The sequence below is a fragment of the Natrix helvetica genome, assembly GCF_964273705.1.
Source record: "Natrix helvetica genome assembly, chromosome: 6".
Classification (NCBI taxonomy): domain Eukaryota; kingdom Metazoa; phylum Chordata; class Lepidosauria; order Squamata; family Natricidae; genus Natrix; species Natrix helvetica.
In genome coordinates, this window is record NC_138553.1 from 7,859,965 (window position 1) to 7,877,311 (window position 17,347).

Consider the following 17,347-nt stretch of genomic DNA (forward strand, 5'->3'; position numbering starts at 1 on the left):
TAACAGCGTTCCGTGTGCCTTCGGCATTTAGTCATGTCGGCCACATGACCACAGAGATGTCTTCAGACAGCACTGGCTCTTTGCCTTTGAAACGGAGATGAGCATCGCCCCCTAGAGTCAGGAATGATTAGCACATGTGCAAGGGGAGCCTTTACTTTTATCCCCGTTTTTCACCCTTGTTTTATCTTTCACTTTAATATGCAAATTGCCTGTCCAAAAGAGATCTGTTGAACTCTGGACTAGGGAAAAAGAGCCAAATTTCTAAGATACGTATTAATGCTGGATGAAGGAATATCCCGATATGAAGTAGAATAGCTGTTATTTAGATTAGAAGGATGAAATAGAACTTTGAAGTAAGATAATATTCCCCTCTTAGGACTCAAATCACCTAAAAATGATTTTTGGGGGAGGGGAGAAAAACGGTCAAGAAGTTGCCACTGGTTTATAAATATGAAATATGAATATATTTATATAATATCAGACTATCAAATGCCGCCTCTTCCAGATGCCGAGGTTCGGTGCATTTTCTGGAACTATGAATTCTGTTCAAATGCTTCTTTACTGATTTGTCTTGTTGATTATTTATAAGTGTGAATAAAATGGAATCAAATAGGCTTTATTTTTTTTAAGGTTCAAGAATAAAAAAAAAACTTGTGCTACTATATTGACGCTCTTCTTTCTTCCCAATGGAAACCAATACCGCACGATGAGTAAACGGGTGATGAGTAACTTGCTCTGTGTTTCACAGTCGTTGCATGTGACAGATTCTGCTTCCATCTCAGCTTCCTATTTCTGATAATCCTCCAGTACTGAAGTGTCCACCTTGATAGGAACCAATCAAGTGTTTAAGGATGTATTCACACAATAGGTTTAAGGGAGTTCACTGTATTAGTCCTCAACTTACAACCATTTGTTTAGTGGATGTTTGAAGTTACAACGGCACTGAAATCTGTTTTTCACACATAACGACCATTGTAGCATCCCCATAGTCAGGTGATCAAAATTCAGGCGCTTGGCAACTGACTCATATTTATGACTGTTGCAGTGTCCCGGGGTCATATGATCCCCTTTTGTGACCTGACGAGCAAAAGTTGACAAGGAAGCCAGATTGTCTTCACAAGCGTGTTACTAACGTAACAGCTGCAGTGATCCACTTAACAGCAGTGGCAAGAAAGGTCGTGAAACGGGACAAAGGTCACTTAACAAATGTCTCACTCAGCCACACACATTTTGTGCTGAGCCATGGTGGCGCAGCGGTCAGAGTGCAGTACTGCAGGCTACTTCTGCTGCCTGCTGGCTGCCAGTAGTTTGGCAGTTCAAATCTCACCAGGCTCAAGGTTGACTCAGCCTTCCATCCTTCCGAGGTGGGTCAAATGAGGACCCAGATTGTGGGGACAAGAGGCTGACTCTAAACCGCTTAAGAGAGGGCTGGAAAGCACTGTGAAGCGATATAAAAGTCTAAGTGCTAATGCTATTTCTATTTGGAGCTCAACTGTGGTCGTAAGTCGAGGATTAACCTGTATTTGGCATAGCCTGTTCTGCCAATCCAATCGGGTTGGTCTCACAAACTCAGAAAATGCGTTGGTTCAGTGACCACTTTGAGTGTTTTGTGAGAATTGAACCCAAGAGCAATTTGCGACTTTGAAAGTGGACAATATGCTTATGGGCTTCCTCACCTCAGGCCTGTGGTAGATGTTTTTCTCATCCAGAACTGAAAATCCTTATGCCACAGTGAAAGGACATTATGAGTATGATGGGAGACAAAGGATGTGCTTTGGATTTCAACCCCAGTCTTCTTGGCCTTCATTCTGGACGATTTTGACTTTTCTTACCCTCCTGGGAAACATCATCTGATTTTTCTTGTGAATAGAATTAGAATAGAATAAAAATTAGAATAGAATAGAATGTAGAATAGAATTTAGAATAGAATATCCAGTATAAAATTAGAATAGAATAAAAAATCTGGAATAGAATAGAAAATTAGAATAGAATAGAATGTAGACCCAAAAGGCAAGCATACTATTGAATGGGGAGAATACAGAGTCTTTTGAAATAACGAAAGGAGTGAGACAAGGCTGCCCACTATCACCTCTGCTTTTTATTCTGACGCTAGAAAGCCTTCTGATACGAATTAGAAAAAACCAGGAAATAAGAGGAACCAAAACTAAAAAGGAAGAATACAAAATACAGGCCTTTGCAGATGACTTAGTATTTATCATAGAAGATCCATTAGAAACAGGGAACAGGTTAACGCAAGAACTAGAAAAATATGGAGATGTGGCAGGACTAAAAATTAATAGAGAAAAGACTAAAATAATAACCAAAAATCTGAAGGAAAAACAGAACAAAGAATTAGAAAAAACAATAGGACTCCAGGTAGTAAAGAAAGTCAAATATTTAGGAATATGGCTAACTGCAAAGTGCTCAACCATAAAAGAAAATAATTACACAAACTTAGTGCAACAAATAAAAAAAGACCTAGAATTATGGGGGAAACTACAACTATCGCTATTAGGGAAAATAGCAACTATAAAAATGAACATACTACCAAGAGTCCTATATCTATTTCAAACGATCCCCATAAAACTAGAGAAAACTTTTTTTACTGAATTGAATAAAATAATACTAAAATGTATATGGCAAGGGAAAAAAGCTAGGATAAAACTGAAAGCATTACAGGACGATAGAAGCAGAGGTGGTATGGGACTACCTGACTGGGAACTCTACTACAATGCAGCAGCACTAATTTGGATTAAAGATTGGATAAATCTAAAAAACAAAAGAATATTAGCAATAGAAGGCCACGACCTACAAACAGGATGGCACTTTTTCTTATGGGAAGAGAGTAAAAAGAAGCAAAAATATTTCCATAGACATTACATTAGAGAAGCATTAATTCAAGTCTGGAATAAAATTAAAGCAAAACACTATATGAAAATACCGGCATGGCTTTCCACCATGGAAGCCATGATACACCCCAATACGCTAGATTTATCAAAAATGGTTAGATATAGTGAAATATTAGATAACCAGGGGAATTTGAAAACGAACCAAGAACTAAAAGAGAATAATATCAATATAGATTGGTGGCCATACCTCCAATTACAATCAAGATATAAAAAAGATATAAAAGAATATGGAATATATACGGAATTGCAACAAATAGACAAAATCTTAACTGGCCCAGAAAACAAATTTATAACGAAAATGTATAAATATTTGTTAGAAATAAACTTAGAAGAAGAAATAGTTAAAGGATGTATGATAGCATGGGCCAAAAATTTTGGTTATAACATAGATCTAGCGGATTGGGAAAAAATTTGGAATATAAATTATAAATTAACCAGATCAGCGACACTGAAAGATAATATATATAAAATGTTTTATCGTTGGCACCTACCACCAACAAGATTAGCAAAAATGTACCCAACACTGAAATCGATATGCTGGAAATGTAAAAAAGAAGAAGGGACCTACTACCACATGTGGTGGACATGCCCGGAATCGCAAAAATACTGGAAAAGAATCTGGAAGTGGGCACAAGAAATTACGGGGGAACAAGTAAAGTATAAACCCGAAACCCTTTTATTAGGAATAATTAAAGGGAACTATACAAAAAAAATTAAATATTTACTAACACATATATTAACTATAGCTAGAATTGCCTTCGCCCAATGCTGGAAGCAAAACAATACACCGCCAGACGAATTAGTGATAAAAAAAACTTTGGAGTGCGCAGAGATGGACAAACTAACTCAAAAATTACAGGACAAAGAAGAATCGGAATACTACGAAATTTGGAATAAGTGGTATGAATGGTTGGATAATAAGAAAAACATTTAAGCCGAAAACAATATACATAAATAAACATAGAACTGTATATAAAAATAGGTAAATATGTTAAATATCATAAAAATGTATAGATAAAATCACATAAGGATTGTAATATATGGTAAAGAGAGGAAAACATACATAGATACGACGATGTAACATTGTACAAACTGTTGATATAAAGAGTGTAATATGTGATAAAAAGACAAAAACAATAAAAAATTATTCATAAAAAAAAAAGAATAGAATGTAGAATAGAAAATCTAGAATAGAATGTTGAATAGAAAATCTAGAATAGAATGTAGAATAGAAAATCTAGAGTAGAATAGAAAATCTAGAATAGAATGTAGAATTAAAAATTAGAATAGAATAAAATTAGAATAGAATAGAATGTAGAATAGAAAATCTAGAACAAAACAAAAATTAGAATGGAATAGAATGTAGAATGGAAAATCTAGAATAGAATGTGGAATAGAAAATCTAGAATAGAATTAGAATAGAATACAAAATCTAGAATAGAATAGAAAATACAGAATAGAATTAGAATAGAATAGAATAAAAATCTAGAATAAAAGAATAGAAAAATAGAATAGAATAGAATGTAGAATGGAAAATATAGAATAGAAAATATAGAATGGAATAGAACAGACTGGAATAGGAATAGAGATTCTATAACAGGTTCTTTACAGCTCTATTCTGATTGATTGATTTGAATCTTTGCCCTGGATCAATCAGCACACCTTTATGATGAAAGGTCTATAACAAACATAGATATTGCAGAATGTGTGGAAATTCACCTATCATAGCGAAGGCTCCCCCAGTGCAACCAGACTGACAGTAAAAACAATGGAGCGTGTTGCTTTGTCTGTTGGGTAGAGCAATCTCACACGTCCATCTGCATCTGAAGATGGGCCAAGAAAACCATAAGCCCGCAATTCCATTCGATCGCTAGATGGCGCTAAAAAATAGCTGAAACTTTCGCGGGGAAACGGAGCTGAGCCATGATTTTGTGCAATTCTCATCACCTGCCCTTTAGCAGGCCCAGGTAATTCCTGGCTTTAGTTTATCTGCAAAAAAAGCAAATGAATAAATAGTTGTCTGGGATTGATCTTGGAGTCCTGGGTGGACAATCACATAAATATGAGCCAGCAGTGTGCGTTTGCAGTTGCCAACTGAGTGCTAAGCTGCATTAACAGAGGGATAAAACCGCATGAAATGTTAATGCCTTGGTAAGATCCCACTTAAAATACTGAATCCGATTTTGGTCACCATGATATAAAAAAAGGTATCGCGACTCTAAAAAAGAGTTCAGAGAAGAGCAACAAAAATAGGAGACTGGAGGCCAATATGAAAAACGGTTGCTAGAATTGGGTATTTTCACTTTAATGAATGAATTAATTAAAGGGACGCCGTGGCTCAGTGGCTAAGACGCCGCGCTTGCCAATCAGAAAGGTCGGCAGTTGGGTGGTTCGAATCCCTAGTGCCGCCTAACGGAGTGAGCTCCTGTTCCTTGTCCCAGCCTCTGCCAACCTAGCAGTTCGAAAGCATGTAATAATGCAAGTAGAAAAATGGCCCTCCTGACCTCCGTTTTCGCTGGCAGAGCGCTCAGGCAGCCACAGGCGCCCTCGACATCAAGCTGGCCACACCTACCTTGGCCTCGCCCATCCCAGCCCCCTGAGGTCAAACACAACCCTGAAATCGAGTTTGACACTCCTGATGTATAGCAAACAAATTCAGTACGTTGGTCATGGGAATTAGGAAGCACAAAGCAGTAACCAGTATTGTAATCACAAGCAAGGTTGTATCCCTGGATCGGACCCCTGACCCGTCTAATCCATCAGTCTGTTCTCAGGAGTGACCAACCAACAACACAAGGAAGTCCTCCAGTCTCTCAGTAGATGACCTTCAGAGGCAGTCCCACGGCCATCAAGACCAAAAGCCCCTGATCCCACAGCTTGGTCTCACTCTTTCTAAAAACAGCCAAGTTGATAGTCAGCACCTTATCTTATGGTACAATTCCAAAATTTAATTACGTGCCATGCTTAAAAAAATCCTTTGGTCTGTCCCAATTCTTCCAAGGTTCGATTTTATTTACCAAGAAGTAGATTGTGGAATGGAATGGAATAACAGAGTTGGAAGGGACCTTGGAGGTCTTCTAGTCCAACCCCCTGCTTAGGCAAGAAACCCTACACCACTTCAGACAAATGGCTATCCAACATCTTCTTAAAGACTTCCAGTGTTGGGGCATTCACAGCTTCTGGAGGCAAGTTGTTCTACTGATTGATTGTTCTGTCAGGAAATTTCTCCTTAGTTCTAGGTTGCTTCTCTCCTTGATTAGTTTCCACCCTTTGCTTCTTGTCCTGCCTTCAGGTGCTTTGGAGAATAGCTTGTCTCCCTCTTCTTTGATTATTGAATCAAACTGTCTTCAAAGGAGAACCTGAAGCTCATATTCAACCTAGAGGTCATCATGCAAAACACTCTTGGGATCCCCACCTCAAAAATGTTAACAGTTACAACACATTGGCCTGGATTTGGGCTGTCAGATAAGAATATATTTTACTCATTGCAAAAACGAATTTGATTTTGTGCACAATGAACAAGTGAATTCCATATGTTCAGGAAACGACAATAAGAGTTGTACAACAGTAGAACAATGTAGCTATAATAGTTATGGCTTTCGACCTCTAAAAGTGTTTTTTAACTTTGCTGGACAGCAGTTTTTCCAGGGTGACCCCACCCTTGGCAACTTTAAAATGAGTGGACTTCAGCTCCCAGAATTTCCGAGCCACCAGACTGGCAGGGGAATTCCGGGAGTTGAAGTACATACGTTGTGAACTCGCTGAGGTTAGGAAATGTTGATTTAATGGAAATTCCTGCACAGAACAGATCCTTGTGGGTCTTTTCACTGTTCATTTATGTTTATTAATTCATTGTTCCTTAAATAGTTCACTTCTGATTCAATGCACTATTTCTACATTTCCACATAAATCTCTGGGGAAAGGAAGCCCATGAAGGGAGAACAAGCTTGTTCTCTATCACGGATGTTGCTCATCAGAAAAGCAAAATAATAATAATAATAATCTTGAATTTCCCTCACGGAGCTTATCAACACCACATCATCACAAATTTTCTGCCTGTTTCAGGCTATAACGGTGGTTCCTTAACCTACAATAGGAAGAACAGCATCGTCTACACAGAATAGAGAAGGTGTCAAGAAGGTGTCAAGCAACTCCAGAGCCAAACAGAAACCTGAAGATAATGATTAAGGAGTCATAAACAAAACACTTTGGTGAAAACTGGACCTGTGTATCTGTTATGGTACACGGAATTGATTGTTATAAGACAAGGGCCTCCAACCTTGGCAACTTTAAGCCTGGTGGACTTCTGAGAGTTGAAGTCCTCCAGTTGAAGTTCTGGAATTCTGGGAATTGAAGTCCTCCAGACTTAAAGTTGCCAAGGTTGGAGGCCCTTATTACAAAAGATGGGATAGAAAAAAACAAATAAGGAGAACAGAAATGAAACAGCTGTAATCTTCAAGAGCAGAATTTCTTCACAGGTCCCTCATGTGTCTTCCTCCTCTTTCTCTTTGGAAGAAAACGAGTCTCTCCAATGTCAAGAATTATTGGTCTTTTAAACATATTCCTGATCCAGGGGTTCAGGGGTTCATTTCCAAGTCAACATTCATAAACGAGATGTTTTGCCACTTCGCTGCATGTCATTTTCTTCTTAAATGTCTCTTCAAACAGCCGGTTCTGTTTGGGAGTGAAGTGATTCTTCCAGTCACCAACGGTACCTAAGAAATGGTGAGACATGAGGAAGGATCGTTTTTCCCAAGTCATTCCCATAAAAAGAGCATCATCTTAGTCCCTCAACAGGAGGTGGGGGGTGGGTGGGAATTGGGAAGCGTGGAAAGAGGACAGGTTTAAATGGTATTATTTTACAAATTTACATAAATGTAAAGGCTGGTCAAAGACTGTTATAAAGATATTTTATTAGATGACATAAACTAGAAGACTTCCAAAGCCCCTTCAAACACTGTTATTCTATTCCTATTCCCTTCTGTTTTGTTCTATTCCTTTCCTATTTCTTTTCTATTCCTTTTCTATTCCTTTTCTATTCCTTTTCTATTTCTTTTCTATTCCTTTCTGTTCTGTTCTGTGCTATGCTATGCTATGCTATTCCTTTCTGTTCTGTTCTGTTCTATCCAATTCTTTTCCTATTCCTTTCCTATTCCCTTCTGTTCTGTTCTATTCCTTTCCTATTTCTTTTCTATTCCTTTCTGTTCTGTTCTATTCTGTACTATGCTATGCTATTCCTATTCCTTTCTGTTCTGTTCTGTTGTATCCAATTCTTTTCCTATTCCTTTCCTATTCCCTTCTGTTTTTTTCTATTCCTTTCCTATTTCTTTTCTATTCCTTTTCTATTTCTTTTCTATTCCTTTCTGTTCTGTTCTGTTCTGTTCTGTTCTGTTCTGTGCTATGCTATGCTATTCCTATTCCTTTCTGTTCTGTTCTGTTCTATCCAATTCTTTTCCTATTCCTTTCCTATTCCCTTCTGTTCTGTTCTATTCCTTTCCTATTTCTTTCCTATTCCTTTCTGTTCTGTTCTGTTCTGTTCTATTCCATTCCTTTCCATGCTGCGCTGTTCTGTTCTATTCCATTGCATTCTATTCTATTCCTTACCTATTCCTTTTTGTTCTGTTCTGTTCTATCCTATTCCTTTCTTATTCCTTTCCTATTCCTTTCTGTTCTGTTCTGTTCCTTTCCTATTTCTTTTCTACTCCTTTCTGTTCTGTTCTGTTCTTTCCTATCCTATCCTATTCTCTATGTTCACTCTTCAAATTACCTTTTCGGAATATCAATTCCCGGTTGGAAGTGAGTACACAGACTGTGTGGTTTTGATCAGAATTTTCCTTTTCTGTATTGGTTTTCATCTCGTGGAAGGAAGACTTTTTGCAGATTTCATAGATATGGCTCTCAGTGGGGTTGAGCCCTAGGAAGGCACTTAATCTCTTCACCACCTTGGGGAGATCCTGAATGTATAAACAACAGAAAAAAGGTGGTGGTGGTGGTGGTAGTAGTAGTAGTAGTAGTAGTAGTAGTAGTAGTAGTAGTAGTAGAAGAAGAAGAAGAAGAAGAAGAAGAAGAAGAAGAAGAAGAAGAAGAAGAAGAAGAAGAAGAAGAAGAAGAAGAAGAAGAAGAAGAAATATGAGAAACTGAAAAAGGGATTTTGATGTTTTTACAGAGAGTCTGTAAAGACGTTCTCATGCTGATTTCAGTATTTTTCCGGGCTTAAACAGAATGGTGTACATAGGACTTTTTCTCCTGAGGACACAATCTATTATCTTATCTTCTCCTACAGGAACATGGAATCTAATCCACCTCATGGTGTTGTTTTCAGAATGAAACGGAGAACCATATAGATTACTGTTTTCTGGTGAGGAAAGATTTTAAAGGTTTTTTTCTAAAAAAAAAAAAACAGTTTGGCCTAGTGGTTAAGGTGCCAGGTTAGAACCCAGGAGACAGTAAGTTCTAGTCCTGCCTGAGGCATTAAAGCCCTCAGGGAGATTTTGAGTTCTAGTCCCACCTTAGGCATGAAAGCCAGCTAAGTGACATTGGGGCCAGTCACTCTCCCTGAGCCCAGCCCACCTCAAAGAGTTGTGGTGAGGAAAATCAGAGGAGGAAGGAAGGAGTATTAGGTATGTTCACCATTCTGGATTACTTATAAGGCTGGGTAAATATCTAATGAAATAAATAAACAAACAGATAGATAGATAGATAGATAGATAGATAGATAGATAGATAGATAGATGATAGATAGATAGATAGATAGATAGATGATAGATAGATAGATAGATAGATAGATAGATAGATAGATAGATGATAGATGAGAGAGAGAGAGAGATGGATGGATGGATGGATAGAGACTGACAGAGATAGATAGATAGATAGATGATAGATAGATAGATAGATAGATAGATAGATAGATAGATAGATAGATAGATAGATAGATAGGTGGGTGGATGATTGATAGATGAGAGAGAGATGGATGATGAATGGATGGATGGATGGATAGAGATAGATAGATAGATAGATAGATAGATAGATAGATAGATAGATAGATAGATGGCTGGATGATAGATGAGAGAGAGATGGATGGATGGATGATGGATGGATGGATGGATGGATGGATGGATGGATGGATGGATGATGGATGGATGGATGGATGATGGATGGATGGATGGATGGATGGATGGATAGAGATGAATAGATAGATAGATAGATAGATAGATAGATAGATAGATAGATATAGATAGATAGATAGATAGATAGATAGATAGATAGATGATAGATAGAGATAGATTATTGATAGATAGATAGATGATAGATAGATAGATAGATAGATAGATAGATAGATAGATAGATAGATAGATGATAGATGATAGATGATAGACGGACGGACGGATGATGGATGGATGATGGATAGATAGATAATGGATGGATGGATGGATGGATGGATGGATGATGGCTGGATGGATGATAGATAGATCCCTTAACACACACACACATACACACGGAAACACAAATCACATACAGAGAGAAAATGAGATAAAGAGAATATTCAACAACTACCATTCTGGAGGTCAAAGAATCAAATTTTGTACAAATCTTTAATAGCTGAGTGGTTCCTGTGATGGTAGGTTTTGCACATCCACATGAATACATGCAAGACAATATAAGTGTGTGTCCACTTAGGAGCAGGGTGGTTATAAAATAGCAAATAAATTATGTAGGTAGAACCTACCATTCTTGGAAAGGTAAGACTCTAACAGTCATCAATCTGATGTCCTTGCACTGAACTACAATACCAAAATTCCCTGGCCACGTGGCTGTGTGATGATAACACATTAAAATGCATGAAGTTACGGGCAGCTTTATTACGATTAGCGAAAGAAAAACAAGATGGAGCGAAATGCTTTGGCATCTGCCTCCTTCATCTGTTCAGAAATGAGAAAGGGTTGCCAATTTACCTTTTTCATGTCTTCATAGAATAAGAACAGGATGTTTTTCTCTTGCAAGTGTTTTTCCCAGCTTAAAACGTGATCAAACCAGGATCCGCAGACAACTGTTTAAAAAAAGAAAGAAGAAGAAGAAAGAAATGACATTTGCATCACTACATGATGAGCCAGGAAGCTGGCATTTGCAACTTCACGATAATTGATTTTGCCATGCAAGCTGAATATTGAGACAAAAGTCAAATTATTACAACAGGTTAGATATCCAAAATGACTCACTTGCCACACATCCGTGGCCTTCTTTATACATCTCGGTTTAATTGTGGCTTACTGAATAAGACAATGTTACTCAAGTTCACACAATATGCTAAACTAAATAAACCATTTTGTGGATTAGCATAGTGTTCTTATAGCAAGTATGAGGTAATATTTTTTTAAAATCTATTTTTTATTATTTACATAGAAGTCTATTGAACACACAGTGTGATTGTCCTGGCATTTCACTTGCCAGAAAAACCAAAGTGAGAACAAATAATACATGGACTACTTAAAAAGTGCTAATGTACAATTATTTTTGACCATCATATTCATTCTAATACCATGATGCATATATAGATTTCCAGGTCCCTCTACTTTCCAGGTCCCTCTAATTTTTTCGTATTCCGACTTCCACCTCGTGCTTCTAACCATCGACAGAATCTGTTCCATGTGTCATAAAATTATGTCTCTCCTTTGTCTTTTATTTTTAACATTAGTCTATCCATTTCTGCACAGACTAGTTAGTATCTTCCTTATTATCTCCTCTGAGGTATCTTCTATATTCATGTTATTTGTTAAATCTTCCTCTTCTGTTTGTTTAACAGAAATCTGCTAATGCATCAAATTCTTCTAGTTTTCCCATTAACACAGTGGTGTCCAAACTTGGGAACTTTAAGACTTGTGGACTTCAACTCCCAGAATGGGAATTCTGGGAGTTGAAGTCCACAAGTCTTAAAGTTCCTAAGTTTGAATACCCCTGCATTAACATTTCAATTCCTTTAAATCTTCCAAAACCAACCTCAAGTCATCTGCAGAGACCCTTAAACTTGAAATTAAAACCATATAGTTTTTTTAAAATCTCTACCTCCACAATTCTTATCATCCTGTCTTCTACCTCTGTTCAGTATTTCAAGAACCAAAATAAACAAGAGAGACTGGGCATCTGTTCACAACATTGTGAAATTTGCATTAACAATTATTGGTGCTTTCTCTGAAGAATCAGTCTTACTAATTTTATAGAGTTCTGTCCAAAATTTATACCTTCCAAAACTTTGAACATGAATGCAAATTTTCAAAGGCTTTTTCTAAGAAAATCAGTGTGGCTTGCTTTTTATGATGTTGTTCCAAGTATTCCAAAATGGGTTTAACTATTCAAAATATCTAGGATTGCCCTTTAACTGTCTTTTAGATTAAAACCAACATTGATCCCTATGAGTACATTGCTAAAATGAAGAGAGCTATTATATAAATTGAATATTGTATCCTTCTCACCTGCTCTTTGCTTCCCCTTCCTTCTTAAAATCACAACTCCACTTTGTTTTCTTCCCTTAATAACACCAGTTCTACTTATTTCTTGGCTGATCTTTGGATTTGTCCATTTTTTACAGCCGTGTAGTAAATCAGCCTGAACAGCATCGAGATAACAAAATCCTTCCACTCTTGACCTCGAGAAGGAATTCAAGGAGGATGGCCAAGTCCTATAAGCAATGATGGTGAACCCTTTCAGCACCGAATGCCCAAACCGGAATGCGTGTCCATGCGCACCAAAGTTCTGGAAAGCCAAAGACCAGCTGGCCAGCTCACACATGCCTGGTTTTTGGGTGGTTTTGGCCATTTTTCAAGCCGTTTTCAAACCATTTTGGGCCAAAAACAATCAAAAAAATGGCCTGAAAAAAAGCCTGAAAATGGCCATTTTTTGCTGTTTTGGGGGCCATTTTCCAGCATTCCAGGACCCATGAAGACCAACTGGCCAGAAACCAGAAGAATAGCTGGCAGCAGCATGCGTGCCCACAGAGAGGGCTCTGTCTGTCATCTCTGGCACGCATGCCATGAGTTTGTCATCACAATCCTATAAGCCTTGTGACTTGGATCTGACAGTGCAAAAGAGCCCATTCAGGTGGAAAGCCCAGGGTGTTTAAGACCTGCTGAAGAGATCAGAAATTCCTCCATTGAATTATTTGTTGTGTGGAGGACTTTCTTTTGTCTATCTAAATTGTGTTCCAATCGGTTTCAGTCAAGAATCCCTTGACTGATTTTGTGGATTTTGGATTCAAGTTCTGTTAAGATACAGCCTGTTGTGTCTTAAAATGGCTTCTACTGTACACCACAGCGAAGTTGCCATGGTAACGGCTTCACAGTGGTCCACAAGGGGGCGCCCTCTAATACAAGCTTGGGATAAATACCAGGCTACGCCGGGTTATCGGCTGGTTTCCAATAAACATAGCCACACTTTAAATCTTACCATCTCCTTTTAAGAACATCTCCAGGAAATTCGGCCAGGAATCGACGGTGGGAAGATTTGGATTCTCTTGATAGTAATGGAACATGGATACAGCGATGTCCTTTGGATTTCTGACTATATAAATGGCCTACAAAATAGATACAGAATGTTATAATTGGACCGCAAGAGCTGGGTTCATCCAGAAACTTTAAAAATCTAGCATCCACATTCATCTAGCATCCTAAATTTGCTTACTTTTTAATGTGGGTTTGATTGGGGGGTGGGTAGGTTTTTCAACCTGCTTATGTTGATTACTATTAAAGTTTGTAAAGAAGATGATATGCACCTATTAGAAGGCTGTTGTTTGTTGTTGGGCGGTGTTGCATTAACCCATCCAGTTTATGGTTGACTAAAAAGTATGATTGTATTGTGTGAACCCAGGATGTGACTTCATTCAGGATCCAGGTTAAACCTCTTGTGTGAATGCAATCAATACACTGTTGTTCTGACCCAGCTCCCCAAACATGACAAACCCTCTGTAGTTAAATTAATGATTCCTTTATGAGGAGCACCAGCAGTGCCGGCAATAAGTTTCTCTCTCAACACAAGCTAACAAGTCTGGCACATCTATTCATCTCTGCCCCCTGCCTTTGATTCCCCAGAGCTAGGGTGAGGCTTTGCTAGCAGCAGTGGCTCTTTCATCCCAAGGACCAGCCCACAGATTTCCATTGCTCTCCTCTCCTTTGACTTCTGTGCATCCGCGTGTCAGGCACTGGAGCTAGCTGTTCCTCCTCTTCCTCATCAGCCACCTCCAGCCTGGGGGCTCTTGACTCTCCATCTGAGGGCTGACGGACGGCCCAGACTCCACCTCTGTCTCTCTCTCCCTCTCTGCCAGCTCCATTCCCTCTTCCCCCTCGGAGCTCTCAGGTTGCCTTGATGCCTCCTCCTCCTCCTCTGATTTGGCTCCTGGGAGGGCCAGCGGCCGACAGATAACAACAACTGTGTTCCCAAGAACTTAAGTTAAATGAGGGTTTTTTTTTAACCTTGCAATGCTTGACTCTGAATGTTGGTGGCAGCAGGTTGCTGTCCAAGTGGGTCGGAATGATCCTTTTGCAGGAAAGGCGATCCAGTTGATCCAGTTTGGAAAGGTCTCCAAATTCAATTGGAGAAGTCAAAGCCACTTTGGATGCATAGATGTGTGTGAGGATTTCCGCCAGCCAGTGCGTTCCTAACAGGGGGGAGAAAAGGGGGAAGAGGCATTGGATTGGCAGAGTGTCAAACCAGGGTAGGACAGAGGTTGTGTGAAAAAGTCTGGAGAGATTCTCGGTCATCCAGGTCATGGTTGTCCCAAAGGTGCTTTTTCAGAAGGCAAAAGGATGCAAATGACCAGCTGCCTGCAAGGAGTACAAATCCTTCCCTTCCCCACTATCCTGTCTGAGCTGAAGAAGCTTATTGGATGAGAAGTGAAACGTCCTCAAAGAAAAAAAAAAGAAAGTCCAGTTGCCTCCTGAAAAAGCACCTTTAGGTTGTGTGAAAGCAGGCTTAGACAAAGCCTACCACCTGTTTGCAACGAGAAGAAAATAATGAAAAGGATAGGCAGGTGAACATTGCATGCTGAAGCATGAATTCACTGCACTGCAGGTAATCCTTGACCAGGAGTGAAATCCAGCAGGTTCTGACAGGTTCTGGAGAACCGGTAGCAGAAATTTTGAGTAGTTCAGAGAACCAGCAAATACCACTTCTGGCTGCCCCAGAGTGGGGTGGGAATGGGGATTTTGCAGTATCCTTCCCCCTGGAGTGGGGAGGGAATGGGGATTTTGCAGTATCCTTCCCCTGGAGTGGGGAGGGAATGGGGATTTTGCAGTATCCTTCCCCCTGGAGTGGGGTGGGAATGGGGATTTTGCAGTATCCTTCCCCCTGGAGTGGGGAGGGAATGGGGATTTTGCAGTATCCTTCCCCCTGGAGTGGGGAGGGAATGGGGATTTTGCAGTATCCTTCCCCTGGAGTGGGGAGGGAATGGGGATTTTGCAGTATCCTTCCCCTGGAGTGGGGAGGGAATGGAGCAGTGGTGGGTTTCAAATGAAAGTTGGACCATAAGGAAGGCTGAACACCAAAGAATGGAGGGCTTTGAACTCTGGTGCTCGAGAAGACTCTTGCGAGTCCCTTGGACTGCCAGGAGATCCAACCGGTCAGTCCTAGAGGAGATCAACCCTGACTGCTCTTTAGAAGGCCAGATCCTGAAGAGGAAACTCAAGTACTTTGGCCACCTAATGAGAAGGAAGGACTCCCTGGAGAAGAGCCTCATGCTGGGAAGGATGGAGGGCAAAAGAAGAAGGGGACGACAGAGAAGGAGATGGATGGATGGAGTCACTGAAGCAGTAGGCATGAGCTGAAATGGACTCCAGAGGATGGCAGAGGACAGGAAGGCCTGGAGGAACATTGTCCATGGGGTCGCGATGGGTCAGACACAACTTCGCAACTAACAACAACACAATATCCAGTAATCACAAAAACTCACCAATTGGGTTGGATTCACATGACCGGCTATGCACTTAGAAAACCAACCATCTAAGTAATATTAAAACCAACATAGCTTAGTTTATTGTGTGCATGAATGCAGTTCTCAAGCCTTTAATCTGGTTAGTTGCATTTGTTGCATTTCTTATTCTGGAGAATTTCTAACTCAGCTTACGACAATATTGAACGAGTTCAGCCGACTGAATTCTTGCATGCAATCTTTTCTCATTTGTTTAACTGTATAACAAATCCTCTTCCAGCCCAAATTCCAAAAGAACCCTTACCAGATTTGGGATAGGAAACCAACAGAATATCGTCCTCTCTAGCATGAAAGGAAGCCAAAGAATTTAAAAGTTCCAGTGAGGATCTTGTCGTAAACCTGATGCCTTTGAAAGAGTGCATGAGTTTCTCTTCGCTCCACGACATTTGCAATAGAATCAGAGGCTACCACTGCAAAGAGACCGTTGAAGAAATACCCTTGCAGACCAGATGGTTAGAACTGACCAGGGAGAGCATCGGAAAAGACATATTTATGCACTTTGGACAATCTTTTTTTTTAAAGGTATTTGGAGGATTATCTTTATGGATTACTCTACCTGTAAAGCAATATAAAGGTTATCCAGATAAGCCACGCTTGCAAAAACAAATAAACCAAGAAATCTGGTTCACACGATGCTTGGCCTCTGGAGATAAGGAGGCCAGAGAATCCACAAGTGGAAAAAAAAACATCCTCGGACTTGTAACTCAAGCAGGGTGTGCAGGGAACTGATTAACAAAGTGTGACCTTAGTGCAAGGGCCGTGTCAGTTCAGGAGCTGAGTTCCTAATGAACCAGTGTAGCACGTGAGTGTCAGAAATAGCCACTGTCTGGTTGCAAAATTCCATCACTGAAGGGCTGATAAGTGGATGGAAATATCCTGCTTCCTCAAAAATAAGACCTCCCTGGATAATAGGCCCAATCAGGCTTTTGAGTGCATGCGCTAAAATAAGCTCTCCACTGAAAATACTGAAAAGCATTTTTCAGAGTATAAGACCCACCAAGATTTTGAAGAGGCAAATTTTTTTAATTTGCACTCTGCAGACCTCCCCAAAATGGCCCGTTTTTTTGTCAAGAAAAAGGGCATGCATAGCCTTTAGGAGGCTTGTAGAGTGCTCCTGGGGGCTGGGGGGAGGGACTGGAGGGGAAACGAGCAAACAACAGCCTGTTTTTTGCAAAAACGGGCCTGTTTTTTCTCAAAAAAGGGCCCGTTTTTTGTAAAAAAAAAAAAAGGGGGGGCATGCATAGCCTTTAGGAGGCTTATAGAATACTCCTGGAGGCTAGGAGGGCAAAAAACAGCCTGTTTTACACTCATTTCTGCCCTCCCCACCCCCCAGGAGCACTCTGGAAGCCTCCTAAAGGCTGTGCACGGCCATTTTTGCAAAGGGGGCAGGATTTCCGGAGGTCAAAAATGCTGTATTCTGTGTATAAGACGCACCCAGATCTTCACCCTCTTTTTTGAAGAAAAA

The 17,347-nt window shown here is 39.8% G+C and overlaps 2 protein-coding genes across 2 annotated transcripts in view; one reads left to right on the forward strand and one right to left on the reverse strand.

The window, feature by feature from the left end:
• Window positions 1–17,347, forward strand: part of CMAS (cytidine monophosphate N-acetylneuraminic acid synthetase) — a 189,669-nt gene that overhangs the window by 16,130 nt on the left and 156,192 nt on the right. The gene's annotated exons all lie outside the window — the stretch shown is intronic.
• On the reverse strand, window positions 7,506–16,268 carry LOC309394807 (sulfotransferase 6B1-like; the record flags this gene model as incomplete). Its single annotated transcript, XM_081958428.1, has 6 exons — window positions 7,506–7,624; window positions 8,677–8,863; window positions 10,862–10,956; window positions 13,347–13,473; window positions 14,369–14,553; window positions 16,127–16,268. 6 exons carry the CDS (start codon window positions 16,266–16,268, stop codon window positions 7,506–7,508), a joined length of 855 nt encoding a protein of 284 aa, XP_081814554.1.